Raw genomic sequence first — 24,983 nt, 5'->3', positions numbered from 1 at the left:
AAAAATAAAATTATTTGGCCTTCATCAGAGGCCATGAGTGTAGCTGGCTGCCCTACTATTAGTTTCTTTTACCCCAAATCAGATAGAAGCCTTCCCCCACCCTATGGTACAGACAGAAACCTGCAGATGAGTAAGAGAACAATGAAATGTGAAGGATTTTTCAGAGAAGAGTCTCCAGCTGGATATTTAAAATTCATGAAGCTAAAGCAGTAAGTAACAGTAAGCCCTCAGAGGAGGCACTGACCTGATACCTGCAAATTCGACTTTTTGGGTGACATATGCACATGTGCTGACCTAAGAAAGAAGGGTTACATATGTTAGAAGAAGAGCAGGCTAAGAGTGAGAAGAACAACGTGCATAAAAACCACTTGCACTCAAACATGATTTTTACAACAGAAGTTACAAAATCTATTCTGTGTAGTTGCTACGAAGAGCTCAGCCAGCAGAACCTCTGTAAAAGACAACAAAAAAATCCCTTTTTACGCAGCTGAACTCTAACTGGGATCATTTGCCTAATTCACTGCACTTAGAGGAGCTGAAGACTGCACTTCAGAGATACAGGCAGAAGATATTCTAATAGCTGCTTATTAAGTGGTACTCTCAGAGAGGGGACACTTCAGCATACTTCTACTTGAAAAACATTTTGATTCAATTCCCTCCAAATGTAGTAAATTATTTAAATCCAGAATATAAGCAAAAAAACTCTCAACAGCATTTTCAATGCCCAAGGCAGTAATCAACGTTATAGCAGCAGAGTAGGAAATGATGGGATTTGTTTTTCCACAACTCATTTACATCCATTTCTCCAGTTCTGATGTGCCACTCACAGCACAAGATCCTCAGGATCTTTGTCTTTGGTTCTCTGCATTTTGTAAAGCACTTCTCTTCTTTCACAGCAAGCAAAACACAAGGTTCATCACCTGCACCCTGCCCAGGGCCAGCAGGGGCCTTACCAAACTCTTCTTCAGTCGCCACATATCCCCACGGCCAATGTACTGATCTTTAAATGTCAGCTCCACCAAGTCCAAGGTCACCTCCTGGGAAATGGATGAAAAACACTGCTTAGATTTCACTGGTTGTTTTTAAGTAGGGCCGACCAATCTGTTCATTTAATAACCAGATGTTACAAGAAGGGCCATTCAAAAGGAAGTAAACATCCCTAGAACTGCAAGATAAGGGGAAGCCCATACAAATAAATACCAAAATTGTGTATGTACCACAACTACTGTGAGCTGCAAAACATTGCACAATGTGACCAGAAAAAGCCCAAGGATTAAATTTGTACTACAAGTCTCAGTGCAGATTGGAAGCTGAATTAAAACAAATTACTGCCATTGTTCATAGCAATAAGGAAGCCTCATCTCCTGCAGATTTTTGTCTTGTGCAGAATGTAAGTTCTGACTGCAGCTCTTTTAATAGTTGGGTCATTTACAGGAAATGCCTCTCTTTAAGAGGCTCTGTGGTATCAAATAATGCAAATCCAGACTATGGCTCTTCTTTTGACTAGGCTACTTTCTGTTTTTCTTTACTGTGCCTGGTTCTCATGAATTTCTAAAATTTAAAAATATGTGAAATGTCTACATTTCTACCAAGTTCTATTGAAGCAGGATCATAGAGTACAAAAAGAGAACAGAGATGGCAGGGAGAGAAGAGACATATAACAAACCAACAAATAATTCAAAAGTCTAAGGCTCGTTTTCTTAGCAAAGAAAACTAAATATCCTTCAGTAAAACATAAATGATGTTTTTTTTTCCCCCCAGACTACTGTAGGTGAAAAGTCACAGGGCTCTGATTTGAGTCAAGTGATGGAATGGATGGAAACAAGTGGCAAAACCACACACCTTTGGGTCAACAACATTGACGTGGACATCCTGGTAGGGCCGCAGGCGGAACACTTGTGCCACTGTCTGATCCACACTGATCGTTTCTGTGCAAGAACCAGAGAGGACAGCAGAGAAGTCAATGTCCCCTACAGGTTTCAAGTGGTTTCCAGGTACAAAACCAACCCAGTGAGACTGTCATGAGACACAAATTTCAGGCTAAAAAGCCAAGTTTGTTTAAACCATACTCACATTACTCAAACAAAAGCAGATTTAGAACTAACAGCCCATTTTCTGTTAAAATTTTAATCCTTGCCTTGCTAAGCAGACAAAACATTGATTTTCTTATGAAATTAAAATACACACATTAGCCAATCACTGGTACAGTCATGTCACTCTTCCTATGATTTCACTGTGCATAAGTCTAGAGTTTTACCTTTCTGCAAATCTTCCTTAAGTGACTTCACTTGTAGAAGCAAGGGACTAGCATGGAGAAGAGAAAAAAGGTAGACAAGTTGAGATACCAACAGTCTCTCTGGTAAATCACACACTCAAAACTATTTAGTAACAAGGACCACAGGATAAGCTAAAGAGAAACATCATTATTTTCTAGAAAGCTTCATATACCATCCTCTCCACCTGTCTCTCTGCCTTGCTCTTTGCACTCTTCAGAATTATAAGGTACTCTTGAGGCAAAGATGGTACTACAAATGGGAAATTAAGTCACACAGGAGAACTTCTCAGATCCTCACACAACTGTACTGCTGCTTTTCAGATACAGGCTGCAGGATAAACAGGTTCATGCTACAAGGCCACAAAATTTTAATTTACCTAGGTTCTACTGTAGGATAAGAGAATAATCTTTAGGTAACAGCAGATCTAGGAAGAGGATACAGACATTGTTGATTCTATATTCAGGTGCTACTTGGCCTATGGAGGATCAGCAAAAAAACACCAAACACAAAGAATTCTATAAGTTTTAAGGAAGCACTCTTAAAATTAACCTCTTTACTTCTCTTTAGGCAGAAAAATTCATGGCAGCATCCTGAAGCAAAGTTATGTCAGCCCTAAGAGCCTCTCACTCTAGAAACCATTACATATGAACAGATCCTTTCAGTGCTCCAACCTCACTGACATCAGCAAAGAGAATTCACCTGTATTCATCATTGGGATGTGCAATTTCCACAACATCTCCCAGCTTGATTTGAAGAAACACTTTAGGATTCACCACCAGTTCATCATCTACAAGACATAAATGAATGAGGGCAGTGAACAGATATGTACTAAACACAGACACCTGCATGTTTGCATACAATAGCTCAGCATGCATAAATACACCAAACCATGATGAACACATCAGCAAAATGCTTTTTATCAATGTGCTGTAAATCTAGAAGTAGGGAGCAATCCAATCATTGCTCAGAAACACATCTATGTGCAGTCATAAGTCACTGACATATATGTCACTCATTAGAATGACTGAAATACCAGATTAAGAGAAAGTGTTGCAATAAAAGGGGAGAAAGTAAAAATAAAGTAATTTTATTTTTAGATACAATCTTGGTCTCTTCCAATAAACATTCATTTATTTTGCTGTATCCTGTTATTAGAAACTCTAGCTGGCAATACTGCTTTGTTACATCAAAGTTCCATCTTCACTCTTTTGTTAAAAAGATCGCTAAAACAATTGCTTTCAATGAAGTGAGTGCTGGTCTCACTCTTACGAGCTAGGAGATACTGACCACTGCCTCCAAACCCCTTCTTATGTATGACGAGCTTGTAGACCTTGTTGGTTCTCATCTTGAGCTCCAGTTCCTTTCAGATGCTTCGAGCCAAGACAGTTAAAGGCATCTTGCATATCTAACATAGAAACGAAAGCAAACACAGATCTCTTGTCAACGCAAAATGATTGTGTATGTTCTGCACGTGAACACAGCACGTTGTCCCGGCCGACTTCACCGCAGCGCGGCAGAGCTGAGTGTGGGACAGCTACAGGTACAAGAAGAAAGGGATATAAAAGTGTGCTTTTCAAATAGATTAAAGAGCTGGGCTTGCAGATGTGCTTGGCAGAAAGTCAATTACCGAGCTACAGAGTCGTGGCGGGGAAAAAAAACACGTATATCCAAAATTTATTAAAATAAACTGTCTAACTTGGAACTGATGCGAGTCTGGAAAGAAGCGCCGCTTAGCGCTGCGAGGCGGCAGAGCCGCACCGGGGACGCCACAGAGCAGGGCCGGAGCGGAGAGTGAACAAACCCGAGCAGTTACAGCCCGCTACCGTGCCTACAGTCATTAGGCGGCAATGGAACCGCTGCGTCCACTCGGCCGCTCGCTTATAGGGAAGGAGAAACCCATGGAGACACCCGAGCTCCTGCCCGGAGCAGCGGCGAGGGGCGCTCTGGGACACGGGCCCGCCAGGGTCCTTACCCACACGGGGAGCAGTAGCGCAGAGCGAGCAGCGCGGCGGCTCACGGGGGAAGGACACCGGGGAGAACGGCGCAATCCGGACCGAAGGGAGCTCGGAAGCCTTAACGCTCCGTGCGGGTCACAGTGACACGGTGCCGAGCCAGTCCCAGCGGAGCGCGGCGGGGCCGGGGCCAGCCGTGCCGTGGCACAGCGGAGCGCAGCGCAGTCCCGGCCCTGCTCGCGGAGCGTCCGAGCGCGGAGCCCGGAGCTGCCGGCGCGCGTCCCGCGGGGCCCGCGAGGCACTTCCGCGTCCGGGGCCGCGCGCCACGTGACACAGCGGGCAGGAGCGGCAGGGACACGCCCACCGGGGGGCGGGGGCGGCGGGACCCGGCCCGGTGCGGGGGCGTGTCCACATGGGGGCGGGGCGGGCGCTGCCGGAGGCGGGGCCACAACAACGGCTACCGGGGCCGCGCGCGCCGGCCCCGGATGCGGAAGTGATGCGCGCGAGGCGGGGCGCGGCGCGGCGAGCGCGCACAGCGGGGCCGGCGGCCGCCGCCGCTCAGGTAACGGCGCCGGGCGCGGGGCGGGACGCGGGACGGGGCGCGGGGATGTCCCTGCGCGGGCCCGCCCCTTATGCCCGCCGCCGCCGACCGGGTGTTGGAGCGGAGCCGAGTGGGCGGCAGGGGCCCTGCCCAGCGTGGGCGCGGGGGAGATACCGGCGGTTGTGTAATTACCGAGAGCGGCGATCTCCGGTGCGCTGCCGTAGGGAGGCTGCGGGCCCTCGGGGCCGGCCGGTGCGGGCGCTGCTGCTGCGGAGAAGGAGCGGGGCTCGGGGCCGAGTCCGTGGGCGCTGCTGCGGCGCTCAGAACAAAGGGTCGCCCCCGGTCCTGCCGCGGCGGGGCTCGGGCGGCATCGTCGGGAGGGTGATGCTCTCGCAGGGACGAGTGGCCTCGCGTGTTCCCAGGAGGCCGGCGCGAGTTTCAGCTGTTTCTGTACAGGCTGCTCTTGCTTCAGGAGCACAGATCAGCGCCCGGGTGATCAGCCCGTGTTTTGGTAAACTGAGTAAATGATGCTCCTCTAAAGGTCTGGCTTAGCCCGTTCCTATCCCTGAGCCTTCAGGAGCGATTTGATGGCGGCGTTTTCCCGTCGGGGTTTGCCGGTGCCGGCAGGAGCGGTGTGAGCTCAGCTCCTGTCCGTGCTCACGGAGCAGCGGCCGCGCACCGCGGGTTCGCTTCGGGCCGAAGAGGATCCGGGAGCGGGGCTGTGTCCTGGCACGGGGCATCCTCTGTACTGCGTGTCAGAGAGAAGCTGAGAGGCGCAGTCTGCTGGCTGATGGCTTAGAAAGTGTTCGTTCGAGAGAATGTGAAGAAAAGTTAGAGCTTTTTTCCAAAGACTAGAAACTCATGAAAATCCCAGGAAATCAAACGATGTTGGTTTTAGTGAAGGAGGAGGATGTTTGATACAAACCCCAGTGATTTATTTTATAACCTCCTCTCAGGTTTTTCACAAGATGCGGTTAAATCTGCAGGGAGATGTTTGAATGTGAAAATGAAGCTTGGGAATATCTATTTGCCTTTACTCTCTTCTTTTGTTCATTAAGCATTTCCTTAGGTACTCAAATGTTTCTCAGCACCTTTCTTAAAGACATAATTGGAAGTATCTTTTTTAAACATATATACTTAGATCTTGAGGAACTAAGCTTTTCCTTTTAATCTAGTCCGGGAGTTGGACTTCTGTGATCCTCAGGGGGCTCTTTCAGCTCAGGATTTTCTGTGGCTAATCCAATGTACGTTGATTTAACATTGCTTTTATTTTTAGGATAAACTGAAAAGCTCAGGGCAACTGATCTTCAAGAGCCCTGATGCTCTCATCTGGGGTGGAGTCTCTCCTTGATTCTTCTGTGTCTGCTGTAACAGAGGAGTTGTTCCCTGGACTGCCAGAGAGCATCTCCACGGAACTCATGGCAGTGCCGGGGCCCAGCCTTGGCTTAGATGCACAGTCTGATCAATCTGATGGGCCAGTACCTGTGCTGGCACACAGGGATGGGCCATGGACTTCTGCTGTAGGGAACTTCTGCCAGAAGATAGAGGATTTGGGTGATATGCTCCAGGTGATTTCTCATGGGCCAGGAGAATCCTTTCCTGAAGGATTACTGCAGGCTGGAGACCTTGCAGAGAAAGAAAAAAGCAGAAAAAGACACTTTAGGAAACTAGACTGCTCTAGTGATGGATACCAGAAGGAAGATGAAGAGGCACAAGCTGCTGAGGAGCATCCTGCTGAATGTTGTCCTTCAACTCTGGAGGAAAGGTGGTCAGAACAAGTAAGTGAATGCAGAAATGAATTCCCTGTGTGATAATTTGAATTTAGGGTTAGAGCCACTAGGCAGTGGGTTTGGCAGTGGGCTTCCTGGTTCTTTTTTGTGTCTTCTAGTACAGAATCATAGAATGGTTTGGGTGGGAAGAGGACCTTGAAGGTCATCTTGTTCCACCCCCCTGCCATGGGACACCTTCCACTAGACCAGGTTGCTCAGAGCCACATCCAGGGTGTGCATGTGTGGATTACTGTGGGTCCAGTGAAAAATTAGACTATAGTTCAGTAGACCAGCAGTATTTTAAAATATCGATGTTTCCACTTGCTTAAATACTACTGGAATGGTATAAGGCAGATATGTAACTGAAAAAGATGCACAGCTGAGTGTTTTACCTTAATTATTGGGCGTTGCATAATACTAAAATAATTTGTGTGTTTAATTCCAAATTTTGATATCTTTATCTGAATTTTTTTTAAAAATTCATTTATCACTTTCGTGAAATTAAAATTAGTAAATTCTTTATAGTCATTCAGTTTTCCAAGATGTATTTTCACACATTTCTAAATTCAGGTAGTTTGGTTGTGGGATCATGGTTTGGTGGTTTTGCTGGCAGACCCAGGTTATCTGTTCTGGGTTTGTGGTTTTGAGCCCAAGGAATAGTAGAAGGCAAGTTCCAATAGAGACAGAAAATGCCCATATCCTCCCAGAGGTCTGGTGGTCGTGGTTTGGGGGTGTGAACTAGACTTGGAGACTGGATTACTCTTCTCATCCAATTTTCAACAGTTTGCATTTTAAGCCACGTACTTATATTTTAGCTGCCACATCAGGGGACTTCATTGCTACAAAATACAAATATGGGTGTTTTGGGGATACAGCCTCAGTGCTTGTGAAGCCCTTGCAGTGTAAGGCTGCCTCTGGCCAAGGCTGATATGTCTGGACGTTTCTTAGTGAATTTCTTGTTCTGAACTAACCCAGGTGAGCAGATGCAGTCCCTGAAACATGACACACCTCAGAAAATGTAACCATTTCCACTGCTGTTTCTGTCTTGTTTCAGGAAGACCCTCACTTAAACAAGCAAGGGGCAAAGTCTTTGAGAACCTGTTGCACTGAAATTGCAGGATCTCTGAGGAACACAGGTAGTTATTTTAGCTGTACATGTCTGTCCAGCCCCTGCTTCTCTCCCATTTATTTACTGTTGATTTAAAATGGATGAGTGATTGTGGGATGGCTTTTTTATATTGTTTTATGGTAGAAAGTACTACCCTGTGTAACTATAACAATGTCAAAACTTAATGCTTTACTTTCTCCTGACAGGCTATGTACTGGCCTCAAGACCTTTTCTGTAGAAGATGTGTTTTAGTTATTTGTTTCCTAAGCAGAAGTTGTTATAGCAGATGTTTTGCATTTCCTTTTGTTTCAGAGATGGAGTGTACGAGAGCAGTAATAGCATATATATATCAAAAAGTATTACTCATTCATTTTTGAGTGTTCTAAAAATAAAATTAAAAGTGCAGAATCCAAAGAAAGAGGACAGCTAAAGTAATTATTAATTTCATTATGACCCTCCATAATCTTCTAGCTCACAGTACTTTGGTCACTTTGCCTGCATTTAGTAATTATTTTCTTTTTCCCTCCCTGCTAATATTACCTAAACTTGTGTTTAGCTGACAAATGCCATCTAGCCTTGGTGCTTACTAGAAAAAAGGGAATAGATCTGCAGAAATCTGAGTAAATATGTTCCCTGTAAAGTTTTGAGTATGAAGATATTCTACAGTAACTGGAATTTTTAAAATTAGCACCTTCTTCGTGATTTTACAGAAAAAGTTTATGAATAATCCGAATTGCTTGGGCAGATGAGATATGTCTTGTTTTCCTATGGATGAGTTACTGACAGACATGTCTTCAAGGAAGAAGAACTGGAAATGGCCCCACAATGCACAGCCATGTTTCTAGGCTGGAGCAGATCAAATCCCAGCCTATGTTGAATTTTGATGTTACAAATAAGCATTATTTTAATGTTGGCCGTGCCTTCCTATGTGTTAAGTTACAGGACCTGCATTCACCTCGATTGACATTAGAGGAATCTGAAATACACAGGACTTGGAATGCCTGCTGCTCATGGGAATGTGTATTGAAAAAGATTGTTTTTATTGCCTTAGCTTTGTGGTGGAGTTGTTTGTTTTTTTTCTCTAAAGTCTTGTAGTAAAATTGCTGGCATCAATTCTCACTTCTGAGAACATTTTGATAACCAACACTGCATGGAGTGTTGTGTACACCAACAAAAAGTACTTAATAAGCTGAATGCCTTCTAAATTTAGGATATGGTTCTGATTTGCTTTATTTTTTTCTTATGCAGAAGAAAACCAAGCAAATGTTCAGGTGACAACTGAAACTCTGCCAAAGCTCACTGAAGAAGTACAAGGTATGAAGGCTGATAAGACTAGGATATTTAGTAAAGCAGGATACAGGAATACCAGAGTGAGTAAAGGTCTTCCACCTGAGAGCAATCAATACCCAGATGTAGACACAGTCATGGCCAGAGCTGGGGTTTCAGAAACCAACATCTTAGGTTTTTTAGAGCCTTTAAAAGTCATGGACATTGGAGCAGCTGCAGATCATCCACGAGAAACAAGTGACTATAGTGGGTTAAAAGCCCATGCTGCCATGCCATTGAGAGCAGGGGGGAGTGGTGTATCTGGTTTGGAGATTAGAGAAGAAAAGTTACCCAGACGAAATCCTCTTAATGAATTCAGCACGTCATTTGCTAATTGCCAGACTTGTCAGCAGGATGAAGAAAATAACTTCTTTAAGGGTCCTGTACCCGAACAAAATGAACCTCATGAGTTGTTCTCAGCAGAAAGCTGCAGAACACTCTCCACACAAAGTTCTGAAGTTTTATGTCCAGTTCTGAAAAGCATCTGTTATCTGGACTTTGGAAATATGCCACTAGAAAGCAGTTCTGCAGTTCATGGAATTAGCAACAAAACTCCCCCGAAGTACCTTCCCCAGAACATCAAACATCACACTCTTTATGATCGTGGAACTGGGTTTTTAGAAAACCAAACCTCCACATCTCTACCAGTAGAGCAGATCTCAGTGGTAAGGAACAAAGGATTATCTAGTGCAAAAACTGATCCTAGGGAATTAAGTGCTACTCTTGGAAAATCATACAGCTCTGAATCTGAAGAGGCTGCTGAAGTCTGTAGAAGAATTGCTGTGGGAGATAACATTGAAATTTGTAGCTGGCATGAAGCTCAAGAGGCTGCTAATTCTGAGCATTGTCATTCTCCAGCTTTTAATTCTGTTGCTTCATCTTCTGAGGAGGTCTCAAAAGAAAAATTTAAAATATTCCCATCAGAAGGTGGTAAGTTGAAAAAGGATTGGTGGCAATTCTCTGTCAGTCACCCATGCAAGAAGGATATAAAAGAAAATCGTTTGTGGGTGGAAACAAGTAACATTGCTTCCCATGAAACTGGGCAGACAGACATACGCTTTTATAGTACTGCCAGTAAAATTCCTCTCAGTAACCACAATTGTCTTGATCTGAGAACCAAGCTAGAAAAGGACTCACTCAAGGCACAACTGTTTGAAAAGGAATCTGAGAGCAATACAAGGTCAGAAGAGTTGGCTGATGGTTTAGCTGGAGCTGCAGGAGCTGCTAGTAGCAACAGCTTATCCACTGGGAACAAAACACTAAATGTAACTCTACCTCCTGTTTTACAAAAATCAAGAGAACCTCATTATGATGAGTGTCTTCCTTGTACTGCTAATGAAGTTTCATGCAGGGATAAGGCTTGGGATAGTCTGTCTAGAAAAAAATTAATTGGTGCTTCTGGAGCAACAGCAGAACAAGTTGCTGAAGTTTTGCTTCATAAAGACAAATTCAAGTCTTCTGTAAATTCCATGACTTTTGATAACCCTAAAACAACAAGCAGAGTATCCCAAATGAACATAAAACCTTCTGCAGGAAATACGGGGAGAGTGGTCACTGGTTTAGAAAATGAACATTGTCACAGAAGGATTTGTAATAATCAGAGTATAAAGAAACAGGGTACAGCTGCCAGTACTTCCTGTGTTTTATCAGGGAGTACATGTGTGGATGAAGTTTTCCTGAACAGTCATTCTTTTGGTGTTGAAGTTGGTAAGATTGAAGAAAATGATAATTTGAAAGGAGAGTCTTTATCAGGATATAACAGTAAAGAGGCAATCATCTTTCCAGAAGCACATGCCCCTTTGGCATGGGGATCTCCTCTTTGTGAAAATGACTGGGACAACAGAGGTATAGCTCTGCGTGGAATAAATGACATTCCTACAGGAAAAACCATGTATTGCTCTGCATATACTGCAGAGAAGTCAACTGCTACCTTGGCAAAAGATGAGATTTCAAATAAGGATAGGGAGGTTGTGGAACAATTTGATCTTTGTAAAGTGATGGGCAGTGAAATTGTTTGTGACAGACATGAAGCAAAAGAACAGACTGGCATGCGTGCTTCCCAGACAGATGAATTTGATAAAACAAGAGCTGTGGATTCCCCAAATGCTCCTGAAGGCAAGCAGAGAAATAAGACTAGTGAACAGCCATTAGTCAGATATTTGAACAAAAACACCTGTGCTCATAATTTTGGATTTTACAACTCTCTGTTAGGCCCATGGAAGAGAGAACTCGGCACATGTGAGCAGGAAGAAATGCCATTGCTCACAGCTGGTCCCTCTGAGTGTAGCACTTCAACCTGGGACCCACATCCAGCACTTGCCAGTGTGAACGTTCCAACACAACACGCTGGCCAAACAGAGGAGACCCTTTGTCCAAAGGGAAATCAGTTTCATCCCTGCCAGAGAGAGTGTGATGTCCCAGTGCTGGCCAGTGAGCAACATTCAGAAAGTTTAACCAACCAACCAAACACTGGCTTACAAACCATGGGTGGGTCTGTGGGAACAGATGAAACTGATCCCAGTCACAGTGAAGAGGTTCTGCTAAAAACAGGTGGTGACCTGCCTCTGTCAGACCATAAATTTGCAAGAGAAGCCAGGTTTGAAGGAGCTCTGCAAGAGAATATAATGGGTTTGGACTCTTTAATTGGTGTGAAAAATGAAGATTCTTCAGGATACGTGGACTCCATCAGTGATCTAATTGAAGAGAAGACAATCAGACTACAACAACGTGAGAATAGACGTAAAAGAAACAATAAAGGAACTCTTAAAGAAAACTTTTCTGATGACAAACCACATTGTTCACAGCAGGCTTGTTTTATCAAATGTGCAAAAGAGAAAGAAAAGCTGGTGTTTGCAGGAACCAAAACGCAGCAATCTTGGCCAAAGATGAAGTGGTTGGTGGAGAACCGGGAAAACAAAATTAGTGCTCAATTTCTGCCCATTTCATCAATTCATGGGAGTCTTTCACACAAGCCAGAAAATAAGAATGTGCTTTCAGATACAGAAAACAGAGAAAGTCTGAGTATAAATCCTATCTTAAATAACTCTCACCCACAGTTAACTTTTGAGCCTGGTAAAGAAACTGATTCTCAAAGGGGCGTTGGTCCGTCTCATTTTGAAAAGTTTGACACCCAAGAATCTTGTGTTGAGGCTCAGGCAGATTCAGAAACTGTGTCAGCTCTGAACTCTCACATCTCTCTACCTGAGAAAGAAAAGCTGTGGATGTCACCTGAGAGTACACAAAGAGATAATTGTGATTCATCTTCAGCTGAAGTTTTTAGCCAAGATACTTCCATGACAAAAATTCTTTCTGTAACGATTTCCGTTAAGAAAAAATCCAGCAATATTGAGGTTCCATCTTCAGGGAATGAATCAGCAGCTGGTTCTTTGTATGGTGCCAAAAGCTCAAGAGTTTGTGCCCACAGCAAAGAAAGGCTGAGAGGCGAGGGGATTTGCACACCAACCATGAAAGACGTGGACATGAGCTCACCAAAAAGTTCTCCTGGTGAAGAGAAATGTAAGAATACAGATAAGCCAGAAAATATAAATGTACTTTCAGATAGAGAAAACAGAGGAAGTCTAACTCCTATCTTAAATAACTCTCACCCACAGTTAACTTTTGAGCCTGGTAAAGAAACTGATGATGAAAGGGGTATTTGTGCATCTCATTCTGAAAAGTTTGACATCCAAGAATCTTGTGTTGAGACTCAGGCAGATTCAGAAACTGTGTCAGCTCTGAACTCTCACATCTCTCTGCCCGAGAAAGAAAAGCTGTGGATGTCACCTGAGAGTACACAAAGAGATATTTCATCTTCAGACAGAAAAATTAGCAAAGATACTTCAATGACAAAAATTCTTTCTGTAATGATTTCCGTTAAGAAAAAATCCAGCAATATTGAGGTTCCATCTTCAGGGAATGAATCAGCAGCTGGTTCTCTGTATGGTGCCAAAAGCTCAAGAGTTTGTGCCCACAGCAAAGAAAGTCTGAGAGGTGAGGGGCTTTGCACACCAGCCACGAAAGATGTGGACATGAGCTCACCAAAAATTCCTCCTGGTGAAGAGATATTTAATACCTGTGTAGAAGAGAAGATAGGAAAAGAGGAAGCCCCCAGAGGAAGGTTGCCCAAAGATTGTTCATGGGCCTTGTTGGAAGATTCTCGAGAGTCTGGTAGCAAAATAGTCCCCCTCAGGACTGAGAATTATGGAAAGGTTTTTGAGGAAATCCCAAGATCTAAACTAAATAATCTTTCAAAAGAAAAAGAAAGACGAAATGACACAAAGCTCCCAAACTTAGCAGGTAGCAGTGTACTTTCAGAAACTCTGCATGATTGTCAGGCTGGAGCTGTATCTGACACAGGGGCTGCCCCAGAAGTGCAGGATGATACAACGCCCACATTTTCTCCACCTCTGAGCCCACTATCAGACATTTGCAAAGAACCATCCCCAAGCTGTGTGGTTTGCAGTGAAACGTGTGTGCCTTACAAGTTAAATGCACGAAACAAAGATAATGTAAAGGAGGTAACAGAAGGCCAGGACAAAATACCAACTCATGTAGTTTGCAAGGAAAATGGGGCTTTAGGTTCAGAGAGACTTGATCAAATACAGGAATGTCAAGTATTTAAACAAAGGAAGTATGGAAAGATGGAAGCACATCAGTTGGGCACGGCACAACAAGAATGGAAGTTAGAACATCAGGAGAAAGCAAAAATCATATTGCAACCAAGTGTGTTGCACAGTTCTGAACTCCTATGCAGCTCTTCAGCTGAGTTGATGACATCTACAAATACAAAGTTTGGAGGCACTTCAGAGGAGATTTGTGCTGTAAGAGCCAGTGAAAGTAAACTATGTAGCACTTTACAAGAAGTTAAAAGGCCAAAGATTACCACAGATTTTATTAGTTCGCAGTGTTTGAAGACTCAGGATTCAGAAATGGAAAACCTGAACCTTAATTTAGGGTATGATGGGATCCCTGGTGCCTTTGAAACTACAAATAAACGAAGAGGAACTACAAAGAAACTAAGAGGACCTCTTCCATTAAAAATACAACCTGAAAGGACATGCAAAAAAGTTCCCACGTTGTATCAGCGAAAAACCGTGAGAAAAATCAGAAAAATTAGAAGTTCACCTTTCTCTGAGATTCCCCTGGAAATATTCCCTAAACAGGAAAACACGCTTCTGGAGTCTTTGTACTTGCCATGTAAGCCACCGACAGTGGAAAAGGAAACAGCCCTGAGATTTGTGCATATGCCAAGGCAGAGGGCCAAGAGGTGCAGTTTGTTGAACAGCTTGAAATCTAGAAAATGTACCAAAGAACCAGCATTGTTGAGCAAGTTGTCTGCAGTGGCCAGTAAGCTCCTGGCCCCTGCCAAAAGCAGCCATAACTTAGAACCTCTGCCATATTTTTCTGAAATTCTTCCGGTGGGTGACAGGTACAGCCAATGTAGATCTAAAAATCTCTTGGAAGCCTTTTCTTGCATTAACAGGAACGTACACTCACGCTGGGCTGGCAGCTGGTGCACCAAGATGTTCAGCTTTCAGCCTTTGGCACTTTATCCTGCAGAAACTACCAAAATACCTTCTTCAGACTTAAGCCACAAGCCTCCAACCTCTTTCTTGGACACCTCAGTTTTCCCAATTTCTCTTCAAGTAAAATTGGACTCCAGTCCTGTGACAGACCTCAGAGGGATTACATCCCAGCACTCTGCACATCACAGCCCAGCTTTCAGAGAAACGCCAGCACCAGCTTCAAAGTGGACTTTTTCTTTTCTCCTGTCTCAGAGCTGTTCAGATACAACAGCTTTCAAGGAAGATTCCAGTGTAAATAATGAGCTTCATTCCTCTCACTCCACATCAACCCCCAGGACTGTTGCTGTTCATCCTGACCCTGGAAGAAACGCTGTAGCTGGAAGAAGAGGAGGCTGTTCCATGCTTGGCCTTCACACAGTGTTAGCACTTTCTTCCTCTGGATGTTACAGGATTTGGACAAGAAGAAGAAACTTAACCAGTCATATTCCTACCATCCAGAGACTCTTTATATCACAGTTGGCACAGGGTTTGAAAGGGGCCAGGTACCCAAGGTGTGTATCCGGTGACCTCGTCTCCTCATTGCCATACTCCTTGGGCAGGGTATTGTCCATATGGAGCCAGCATGGTCCTACTGCCCGTCCTTCTGAAACCACTCCTCTCCATTCCAATCACTGCAAGTGGCAGCCAAGTGTGGGCTTCGAGAACAGGTAAAACCCATCAACTTATTTCTGAGATGAAATGTGTGCAGGGTATATACTTGTTCCTTTTTGGGAGGGAGAGGGTGATTGCAGCTTGCACTAGAGGGTCAGTTTCTCCTGTTCCAGATCTTCACATTCTGCTCCAAGAATGGCTTAACGTGGAAGATCCTTTCTTACAGAACAATAAGAAGTACCCTGTTAGCTGAATTTAAATATATTTGCCTTCACTTCTTTAATACTATCCTGTTTTGGCAGAATGGCTAACTCTATTTTCTTCTCCCTTGCAAAATATACACACCATGCATCAGAGTATATAATGCAAAAGGTGAGCTACTTCATTAGGTCTATTCAGAGTGACTGCAGAGGAACTGGATTTCTGAGGTAGGAGAGTTTTTTTCAGAGGTCTGAGCCACAAATACCCCTTAGAACTACTGTAAAATGCTCAATATCAGGTTAGGAGGAATTAAAGGGCGGGGGGTGTCATTCAGTAACATTTTAAATTGTATTCCATGACCATTCTATGCTAATTGAAACCTCTTTATGCATGCTATGGCTTTTCATATGTGATGTTGGCAAAAGCAAATGTAGCTCCAGTTAACGTTGGTAATGAATTTTTCTCTGTGTGTCAATCTTGTTATGAGTGCGAAGAGGACTGAAATCGACTTTGCATATTTAATTTTACTGTGCTATGAGCATTTAAAATAATTTTTCTAATAAAAAGAATGAAAGGACTTCCTAGCTCTGTTACAGGATTTTTGCATGCTCTTGAGCAAAGATTTTGCCCTTTATCCCTCAGTAACATGGGGCAGTTCAGTCCCTGATTTCATCGCCTTGCAATTCCTGGACAGAGAGCTCACAGAGAGCACTGTAGCAAAGTCTGTTTAATTAATTGTTTTGATTAGTGTGGCACTCTGTAGAGAGCTGTTGAATTTAACCTATGTCACAGATTGACACAAGTGTAACCAAAAATCTTGCCAGATAACCAGTGCTGCACTTTGCTTTGTATCAATGGGTAACATACCTAAAAGTTTATCACTTGTTAGTATCAATTCTAATGTCAGCCAAAGGTGTGAGTGAGCTTATGAAAGCACTGCTCCATTCTGGAGTTGTCTGCACTAAAATAATTAAGTTGGATAGTGGCATAGAGATAACTTGCAGCACGTTCTATGGGACTTGCTTCCATTTTCATTCCATACTCTGAAAGTGATCATACCAGTAAAGTACAGTTTGAGCACTAAACTTAAAAATAACACATTAAGAACAAAACAAACATCTTTTTAAAACTTAGTTGTGTGTATGAGGTGAATTTAGTGTTTTGTGTTGCTGAAGCATGCTATCCTTGCACTGGGAGATGAGAACTTGGGGGTTTTCCCACACCCCTAAGTGTGCAGCTCCCCAGCAGCTCGGCACAGCATATCCAGTTAGCTGAAAGAGGATTTCCTTCCTGATGGAAAGAGTAATTGAATAACTGCAGGCTTTGCTATGAGTGGCCTTTTTCCCAAAGGGAGAGTATTCAAATCAAACCTTTTCACTTCAAGTGAAAAATAATGCAGAGTTAAAATATCCTAAAATGCAGTTTGTTTTTTTCTCTAAAATACCTAACAACTATGACTGTGAGGCAGCCATAAATCTGTCCCACACAGATGTTTGGTATGTAAATATAAGAGGTATGTTTGGTGCAGTATAAAAGCATTTTCAGCTCCCACTATGACAGAAATCTTCGCCTGTTTTAAGATAATTAAAAATCAGAAAAATCAAAAAGTTCCCTGCAGGCCATTTTCATCTGGAAAAGATTTGTTCACTTTAAAATATTTCACTCACAGTTAATGTTCTCAATAACTAGGAGAACAAAGAACCAAAGTAGTTGCCCTACCTAATTTCCACTGTCCTTTCCACTGTCAATAATAAAAGTATTTATTTCAGTGAAGTTTTTTTTTCTATTTAATGCTTATTTGAATTAAAAATTTCTAAAGTGATTTCCTTCTCTCCTTGTAATTTTGTATTATTTTTGCATAAAACAAGAAGCTCTGTCTCTAACAGAGGGCTCTGTTGCAGTATTGATACAGGTTCCAGTAACACTGGAATAATGAGTGGAATGTTGAAACAAAATGTTGCAGTTCTGACATAAGTGATAAACACAGTAAGTGGGTCTTTCTGACCTCTTTATGTACAGTTGGACTTCCCTGTGCTTCCAGCATGGCTGGTTTTCATTTCCTCTGTAGAATTCCAGTCTGGCTGTAACATCTTTGCTTTAGAACAGTGGAATGCATTTCACTGTTGGTTTGAGAGAACAGCAAGTACAAGATTTGCTGTTGAATGGAATAAAAGCTGTCCCAAGTGATTTCCTGCTGAAAACAGTATGGGGCACAAAAGTAAAGCTTAATATCAAAAGACTTAGAGCTGCTGTGCTGACTTTTATGCCACAGAATTCTGGTAATTACCAACCCTTATGGAAAGGCATTTGGTTATTCCAATGAAGTGAGGTTATTGCAGGCTGTGGAAGTTAGAGACAGCAGGGATTTAATTTAATGGAAAAACTTCCTTTCAACTGTTACTGTTGCCATTATGCACTATTTTCTTTAGTTAACCAAATCCTTCAAGGTTTTTGGTTACTTTAGTTGTGAAAACTTGGGGTTTTGAATAAGGAATATAGACTTTCATAGAAAGAATTACAATTTTCAGACTTTAATAATTACATAGAAATAATTATGACTTTAAGTATTACTGTCTCACTCTCTTTCTGTGCCTTTATTTCCTTTCCTCATTACTACCATCTTTAAATGAAAGCAGGACAGTTTCCCTAACAATGAAATCTGGTGGCCTAAACAGCAGATGTGGCTTTCTTTTGTATCATTTTAGTCTTTCATTCTCATTCCTGATATAAGCACCTTGTCTTACAGTCCAGTTTATACTAATAATTTTTTCCCTCATTTTTTTTATAGTGTAGACCTAATTTGTGTCTGTCTTGTTTTGTTTTGTTTTTTCATTCCTCTTTTGACCCAGCTGTGCCATGTTACCACACTTACCTGTGCAGAGTATGGGAGCACTGCAGACCTCAGGCCATGCCATACGGTGAGTCTCTGGGATGTTGGTATTTATTCTGAGTAGTGGGATCATAACCTTCCTCAGAAAGCCATTGCTTATGTCATTTTGGCTTTCAGCTTTTGGTAGTTCACTCCAGAACAGCTTTCTGATTAAGAAATGGGTGAATAAGCTGACTGGGTGATGTAATGGAGAAGAGTGAGGGGCAGTTATGTAAACACCACATAGATTATTACACAGAACAGTTCTGTTACTTTCAACCATGTTGTGTCACTTCTTAGGAAATGAATATGTGAAACTATAGAAGTTTGATTCCTTACTTGGATAGGAATTTGACTCCTTACTTGGATTTAAGTCCTTTCTGCCTGAGCAACTGGATGATAGGTGCTGAAACTTCCTTCTGTCCCTTCTAAGTGTAGGGATGGCAGGTATCAAAGCTGTATTTTATCTGTAAACAAAAAATATGATTAATAGTTGTGCCAAAGAAATTTGCTGACAGGAAAGGAGGATTGATCCCTTTCTATCAGTAGTTGATAAATAGAGCTGTATGAAAAGGAAAAGAGTGGGTTTAAAATGACATGTTCAAATACTCTGGCAGTTTAGTGTCAGTATCAATGTGGGATGCAGGAGGGTTGGACTGTATGTGTGTACCAGAGTTCACTTACTTGGGCAATGTCTGTGAACTGTGTTGGCTTTTTGTGCCCGTATTGCAGTTTAGGGCCATCTCCTGAGAGCATGGAATGCTGTTGCATTATCAGTTGGATATCAATCTACAAATGTTCCTTTCTTCCTCTGTTACAGTCTGGAAGCTTCATTCCCTGTTCTGTTACCAAAGCCTTGTGCAGTTCCAGAGACATTGCCATCTCCTCCCAGGCTTTCAGCATCTGAGCTCCAGATCCCTGCCCTTGATGAAGCAGATGCTTCTGTTCCAGCCTGTCTGAGATCCCAAGATGACACAGAACTGAAAAAAGTGAGTTCATTTTATATTTTAGACTCTCAGACTCTTGCTTGTCCTGAAGCTGCTGCTGTTGGATATTATCAAGTAAGTGTAAAAGATGAGAAAACAGGCTGCAGGTCCTACTCTGTGCTGCTGCTTGCTTTCATTCAAGCAGAGAAGGAAGGTGGCAAACCAGGGAGGAATATTTATTCTATAGATAATGTATATTCAGAATAAAAGGGAATTCTGTTGACTCGTGTGGCTTTAATTTCCTTGATTTTAACTTTTCCTCCTTTCTTTCTTAAGACTGAGGCAGAAAAGAGGCCAAAGAAAGTCTCACAGATCCGAATCAGGAAAACTGTTCCTAAGCCAGACCCTAACCTTACTCCAATGGGACTACCCAAACCAAAAAGGTGAGCAGTACCTCTGAAATGGACTCAAAACATGAGTGTAATAATTTCAATAAATGCTTCTCTTACCACCACTATTTTATACAGCCCCAGCTGAGTGATATCTGATGTTTACTTCTTTACAAGAGATGATTGACACAGCTCTATCAACTGGATCAAAACTACTGACTGGAGTTTAGGCAAAATGTGAAAAAGCAAGCTGCAATGCAGTCATCTTTCTAAAGAAGAAAAGTTTTTATTGATAATTATAAAGTGAAAATCAGTTAACTTGCAGTGCACAGTGAGATGAAGTGATCTGTTAAGAAGTTCTGTTGATGCAAATTGTGTTGGAGTTTTTCACAGTTCTTTCTTTGTTTGGGGTATGATCTTAGGGAAGCATTAGTTCAGTGAAAGTGTGGGGAATCACAGTGCCAGATGTTGATAAAGTTTTCCAATCTAGTGTGACTGCTAGTCACACTGGTCAGATTAGTCACACCTCATCTAGTATGGCTTCTGTTCTAAACTCAGGTACCACCTTTGACAAAGGAATGCATTTCTTCAAAGATTAGCTTGGTATTTGTCAATGACTAAAATCAGTCTCAAGAGATGAAGTATTAATCTGTTAAACTCTAAGACTTTCTCTCAGCTTTCCCAAAAAAAATGAAGGGGCTTTCCCCTTTTGAGTGTCATTGTTTCAAAGCATCACAGAATGCTGGAATACTGATCTCTGCAGAAAGGGCAAGTCTTGACACCAGCCTTATAAAAACAGTGTGAAATTATGTACTTAATGAGCTAATTTTTCATTCCTCCTTGTCCCCAATTAGTTAAAGCATAATTAGTTAGCATTTAGGCATAGAATGCAAATCTGCTTGCTGTGAAGAGAGGTTGTTTTGAGATTCTTCCTTCTAGATTGATTTGTCATTACTTTTTCAGGCTTAAGAAGAAAGAATTTAGTTTAGAAGAAATTTACACAAACAAGAACTATAAGTCCCCTCCTCCTGCCAGGTTGGTTCTTCTTCCTTATAAGAAAACTTAAGATCAATGTAAATTAATTGGTGGGGGGAGAGAGGAGGTGAAAGGTGTATGAAAGGTAAGAGGGAGATAAATTCTTAACATTGGTCTAGTTTAAACTGCTAGAGAAAGTTAATTTGAAAATAATATCTTTTACTGTTTGGATGGGAAAAGTGAAATAGAATATGAACTAAGAATTTGCAGCTGGTTAAGTATGGATTTGTAGGTTTTTTTCATCTATCCATTCATTCTAGTTTCCATCAAAGTACAGTACGTACTTTTCAAAATTCAAAGGGAATTACATGTTCTTTATAGTGCTAACAGTAACTGCCTGTCATCAAATGTTCAAACCTATTTATTCTGCAAAATCAAGATTTTATAATTGTGCTTTTGAACAGAAATACAAAGAGATTCTACCCAAATACCTGTGCAGCAATAACAACTCAGCTGGCACTAATGTGCATTGTAGGAGGTGTGAGCTGTAGATAATATTACGAGAGGTGTGGAGGGGCTGTAAAAATGTAAAAGTTAGAATTGTGTGTACTTGGGTTATGAAATCCCCCAGTCTCCCTTTCAGTGTAAGGTGGCTGCTGCTCAAGTATTCATGAGTTCTGTTCTTGATTTTACCAGGAGCTTGGAAACAATCTTTGAGGAGCCCAAGGAGAAAAATGGACACTTGATCTCTGTCAGCCAGCAAAAGAGAAAGCGGATTCTAGAGTTTCAGGACTTTACTCTTCCTCGGAAAAGGAAGACACGAGGCAAAATCAAAGCAGTGGGTAGTTTCACCCGAGCAAAAAGAGCTGCACTGCAGAGTGCAGAGTTGGATGTTCTTCTGAGTCAGAAGCTAATGGACCTTGAAGCGTTTTTTGCAGAGGAGGTTGAGCAGGAGCAGGCCTCCAGCATCTGAGGGAGCCGCTTAGCTGGAAATGGTCCAGTCAGCTTCTTTAGTATTTTCTTCTTGGGAGAAATCCACTGACTTCTTCATACCTGACTCTGCCACTCCGTTCTAACATCTGATAATCAGTTTTTGGCTGTGACCCTCTTTAAGGTGCTATTTTTTTTTTTACTTGCTGTTGGAGGGATTCTTTTAAGTCCCCATTTGAGTGTAACACAGCCACGTGAATTTTACCCTTCCTTTCTCAACCTCTGGAAATTACTGCTTATATTTAATTAATTATGTTTAAATATCTTTTGGGGGTAGAGTAGGAGTGTCAAGGAGGAAGTAGTGCACCTTCAGTGATGCTAGAACTCTGTACTCCAGATGGTTTGCACATTTGAGTCTACTGTTGTTACTGTAATGGCTGTTTTTAACAAGCTGATAAAAGAGATATGGTGTTTGATAAAGAAAAATTCTAGGAAACACATTCTTGATATACCACTAACCTTTTGATAATTAAAAGTAGCTGTCTAGGTTTTTATTCAATTGTTCCTTCCTTCTGTTAACTTAGAAGGTTCCTTCTATGTTTCTTTGCCCTTCCTGGCTCCAGGCAGCAGAAACCCCACATAATTAGACTTTAAATAACTTGCACTTTGTATATATTTCTTTTAACATGATTCAACTAAAAAAAGGTAATGTATTAAGGAAAATGGTGCCCAGTGCTATTTTTTCCCAAACTGCAGAATTTTTTTACTTATTTGGCTGATGCCAACCTCTTTTCCAGAGGAGAAAGTAATTGGTCCATGAGGATGTTAAGCTGCAGGATATATAGGCAGAGATTTTTAACTGAGCTGAGCTGCTGCATGCAGGGAACACCAGCAAAATCTTTGATACGTGTTTTAAAGTTATTTTAATTCCATTCATACTAACTTGATTTTAATGTTAACAAGAAGGGTTTTTTTTTACCATTTTAGATTTACAATTCCTGTAGCTCATAATTAGATATTCTCTGTACAGCACTCTTGTACATAATAGCCAGTGTTGTACAAAGAGCCTCTGAGTATCTGGACATTGTTTTCATTATGTAAGGCCATATGTAATTATCTGATGCAACACTGGGCAATTTCTTAGCTCTACCTTTGGAAGAGAGCTCCCTTCTGGCATAACTTCTGTTAAACTTAACTTGAAGCAGAATTCCAGTGCTAGCTGCAGTTCAGGTAATTTCTGTCCCTTAGTGCCTAGAGAAGTTATTCAGGCAAAGCTGTCCTTGCTGGGCTGCTCAAATTTAATTAGTTTGTTCTTTCTTTCACTTGTCACTTGAACTTGCACTTTCTTATTTACCTACCCATATAATAGAGTTTCTATTTACCTTCAAATTGAGCAAATATCTAGTGGGTGGGTATTTTTAATAAAGTCCCAATAAATGCAGGACTGCAAATACTATCACTATCTTCTGTTGCTCTACCACTTCTGTTACTGACCAAACAGAAAACTAAATGTTAACAAGCAATCTGTTGAATTTCAGAGCTTTGAGTGTAGAGAAATGGAAGAGGATTATTACACTGTGTGTGCCTGAGTCTTGAAAGAAATCTAATCTGGGTTTGTTTTGCTCCCAGCTTATGTGCTGGGGTTTGTAAAAGTTTATATTCTTGTTTTGAAAACTAATTATCTTTAATCAGGAAGACTGAAGAAAAGAGAGTGCACACTTAGAGTAGTAGTGTTTGGAGTTTGAGGGTAAAATAACAAGGCAAACTTTGAACATATTGACATAGTATTTTTCTGGTGAACCTATTGGGCTGTTGTAGAACATTCTAATTGATCCTCTTTATTTTTGTAAAAAGAAATCCCTAAAAAACAAAGATCAAATGCCTCCTAAAAAAATGTTTGAAAGTTTCCTATGCTGACTTATGAGCCCAATTATTGACTAGTTGGAAGTGGTAGCAAGAGTGAGAGATATATTTTTATGGATTTATGCTATAGAATGGGATTGTTACAGAGCATTCATTCACCTTCTATTACTATGGGAGGCTTCCAGTGCTGTGGCACAGGTAAGCTGTAACCTTACTGGGGCTTTCAAGGAAATAAAGATTAGGGGGGAGGGGGACAGACTTGGGTCCAGGAACTGTTCGGACCTCTAATGTGCTTCAAAACATGCAATGTATTGAGTCTTTTCCTTTGGGTTATGTTGGGTTTTGTTTGCTTTGTTTAGGGTGGGGTTTTTTAATTTTCTTCCCTGCTCTCTCTTGTTTCTGACTGCATTGAAATAAGATTTCGTAACTTTTTTTTTTTTTCTACAAGCTACAGCAGAGAGAGCAGAGCAAAGAAAACACTCAAATTCTCTTTGGTTTACAGTAATTGGAGGAGTTACAAAATTATATTGCAGTTGTCCAGCTTCTCCCAGACCTTAGTTTGTGGAAACCCAAATACACAGCATTATTCTCTTTTGGTTCAGTGTTTGTATGACAATGTAAGCTAATAGAGACCAAGCATCTCTTCCCCCCTCCAGCATACAGGTGTCAGTCCAGCTCGTGCACTTTTTTGTATTTTCCTTTCCCACCTCTGTTCCTGTTGGCAGCACTCAGGGAACAGCCGTGTTCCTTGTGACTGCTGCTTGTACACTGGGAGTGATGGCTGGGCAAAAGCTGGGCATTTGCCATTCTGAGCTGCTTCTGTCACAGCTAATTGAAAGAAAAAAGTGTAGAGGGTTCATCTTTTGGGGTCCTGCATACATCCCTAGAGGAGGATATGTACACTTGCCTTTTCATTAAGTGAACCCACTCCAGTGAGGATGTTTTTGTAACACCATGAAAAGTACATCACAGACTGATGACTAGAACAGCTTGAAAGGATTGCAAAGCTTTTGCTATGTCCTGTCTCTTAGTACTAAGTTATGCAGAGCCAGGCAGCTCTTTGCTAAATTTGCTGATTGTCAGAGATAGATCACTTTCCAAAAAAATTTTTAAAAAATCATTGTTTTCATCATGCTGTGACTGGAGCAGCTAAGGCTCCTTAATGTATGGTACAGCATTTGCCTGGCTGGCTTGTGTCTGCATACATTTGAGTTCTGGTGCTTGCTGGATATGATTTCCTGCAAGCAGTTCTCATTCATTGTATTTTACTTCAGGTGGGCCTTTGGTATATTATGTTCCAGGTGCTTTTCTAGAATATGGATGGTAACTGTGGATTAAAAGTCTATATGATGCTATCAAGTTAACAAATAGCTCAATGAGAATTTGTACACTTGTGCCATTAGCCTCCATCATGCTCTTGGCATTTTGTTTCTGTTCAATATTGTGTGAATCTAAAATTTTACTGTTTCTTTTGTGTGTGTTTTTAATTTATGGAAATAAAATTTTCTGAGAACTTTTCAGGTTTTTAAGGCCTTTAGGCTTGTATGGGTAAATATGCATGATAATATGTCTTACCTGCAGGGAGGAAAGGTCAAATCTCCAGAGATCAGCACTGTTAAGGAACAGGGTGTGCTGTTATTGAGGCACAGAGCAGCAGTTCTGCTGTTCCTTCATCCCAGCCT

General features: G+C 41.8%; 2 protein-coding genes across 11 annotated transcripts in view; one reads left to right on the top strand and one right to left on the bottom strand.

Annotated features, from left to right (window-relative positions):
- Window positions 1-4,414, bottom strand: part of DEPDC5 (DEP domain containing 5, GATOR1 subcomplex subunit) — a 39,200-nt gene extending 34,786 nt beyond the window's left edge. For 3 of the 8 annotated variants that reach the window (XM_014894686.2, XM_014894684.2, XM_014894691.2), the window contains exons 1-7: window positions 4,249-4,413; window positions 3,564-3,681; window positions 2,976-3,063; window positions 2,258-2,304; window positions 1,843-1,928; window positions 954-1,037; window positions 245-294 (exon numbers count right to left, since the gene is read on the bottom strand). In XM_014894686.2, coding sequence (XP_014750172.1) covers window positions 245-294; window positions 954-1,037; window positions 1,843-1,928; window positions 2,258-2,304; window positions 2,976-3,063; window positions 3,564-3,621 — 413 coding nt within the window. In that variant the 5' untranslated portion in view covers window positions 3,622-3,681; window positions 4,249-4,413. Of the gene's footprint in view, window positions 1-244; window positions 295-953; window positions 1,038-1,842; window positions 1,929-2,257; window positions 2,305-2,975; window positions 3,064-3,563; window positions 3,682-4,248 lie in introns of all 8 variants that reach the window. The other 5 variants (XM_088176288.1, XM_088176289.1, XM_014894685.2 and 2 more) reach the window with 3 other exon arrangements.
- Window positions 4,415-4,659: 245 nt separating this feature from the next.
- On the top strand, window positions 4,660-24,819 carry PRR14L (proline rich 14 like). 3 transcript variants are annotated; one of them, XM_088176284.1, is made up of 9 exons: window positions 4,660-4,790; window positions 6,046-6,547; window positions 7,593-7,674; window positions 8,895-15,204; window positions 18,199-18,267; window positions 19,039-19,207; window positions 19,481-19,587; window positions 20,497-20,568; window positions 21,205-24,819. In XM_088176284.1, the coding sequence occupies exons 2-9, from the start codon at window positions 6,089-6,091 to the stop codon at window positions 21,479-21,481; spliced, it is 7,545 nt and encodes a 2,514-aa protein (XP_088032410.1). In that variant the 5' UTR covers window positions 4,660-4,790; window positions 6,046-6,088; the 3' UTR covers window positions 21,482-24,819. The 3 variants fall into 3 exon arrangements, 2 of the variants coding, with proteins under 2 accessions (XP_088032410.1, XP_088032411.1); XM_088176285.1 differs by lacking the exon at window positions 4,660-4,790 and having other exon boundaries at window positions 6,029-6,547; XR_015807713.1 differs by lacking the exons at window positions 4,660-4,790; window positions 6,046-6,547; window positions 7,593-7,674; ... (1 more) ...; window positions 20,497-20,568; window positions 21,205-24,819 and adding an exon at window positions 17,251-17,335 and having other exon boundaries at window positions 8,967-15,204; window positions 19,039-19,110.
- The last annotated feature ends 164 nt before the right edge of the window (window positions 24,820-24,983 follow it).

The sequence above is a fragment of the Sturnus vulgaris genome, chromosome 19 (genome assembly GCF_052056855.1).
Source record: "Sturnus vulgaris isolate bStuVul1 chromosome 19, bStuVul1.hap1, whole genome shotgun sequence".
Taxonomy (NCBI): domain Eukaryota; kingdom Metazoa; phylum Chordata; class Aves; order Passeriformes; family Sturnidae; genus Sturnus; species Sturnus vulgaris.
The sequence above is the reverse complement of the archived record's forward strand: the minus strand, read 5'-3'. Positions and strand labels throughout refer to the sequence as shown.

Bases quoted from the DNA above. Each gene is read 5' to 3' on its own strand.
- PRR14L (XM_088176284.1), top strand. From the start codon at position 6,089: ATGCTCTCATCTGGGGTGGAGTCTCTCCTTGATTCTTCTGTGTCTGCT. The intron at 7,675-8,894 runs GTAGTTATTTTA...TTTCTTATGCAG, and splicing joins AGGATCTCTGAGGAACACAG to AAGAAAACCAAGCAAATGTT. The intron at 19,588-20,496 runs GTGAGCAGTACC...TTACTTTTTCAG, and splicing joins GGACTACCCAAACCAAAAAG to GCTTAAGAAGAAAGAATTTA.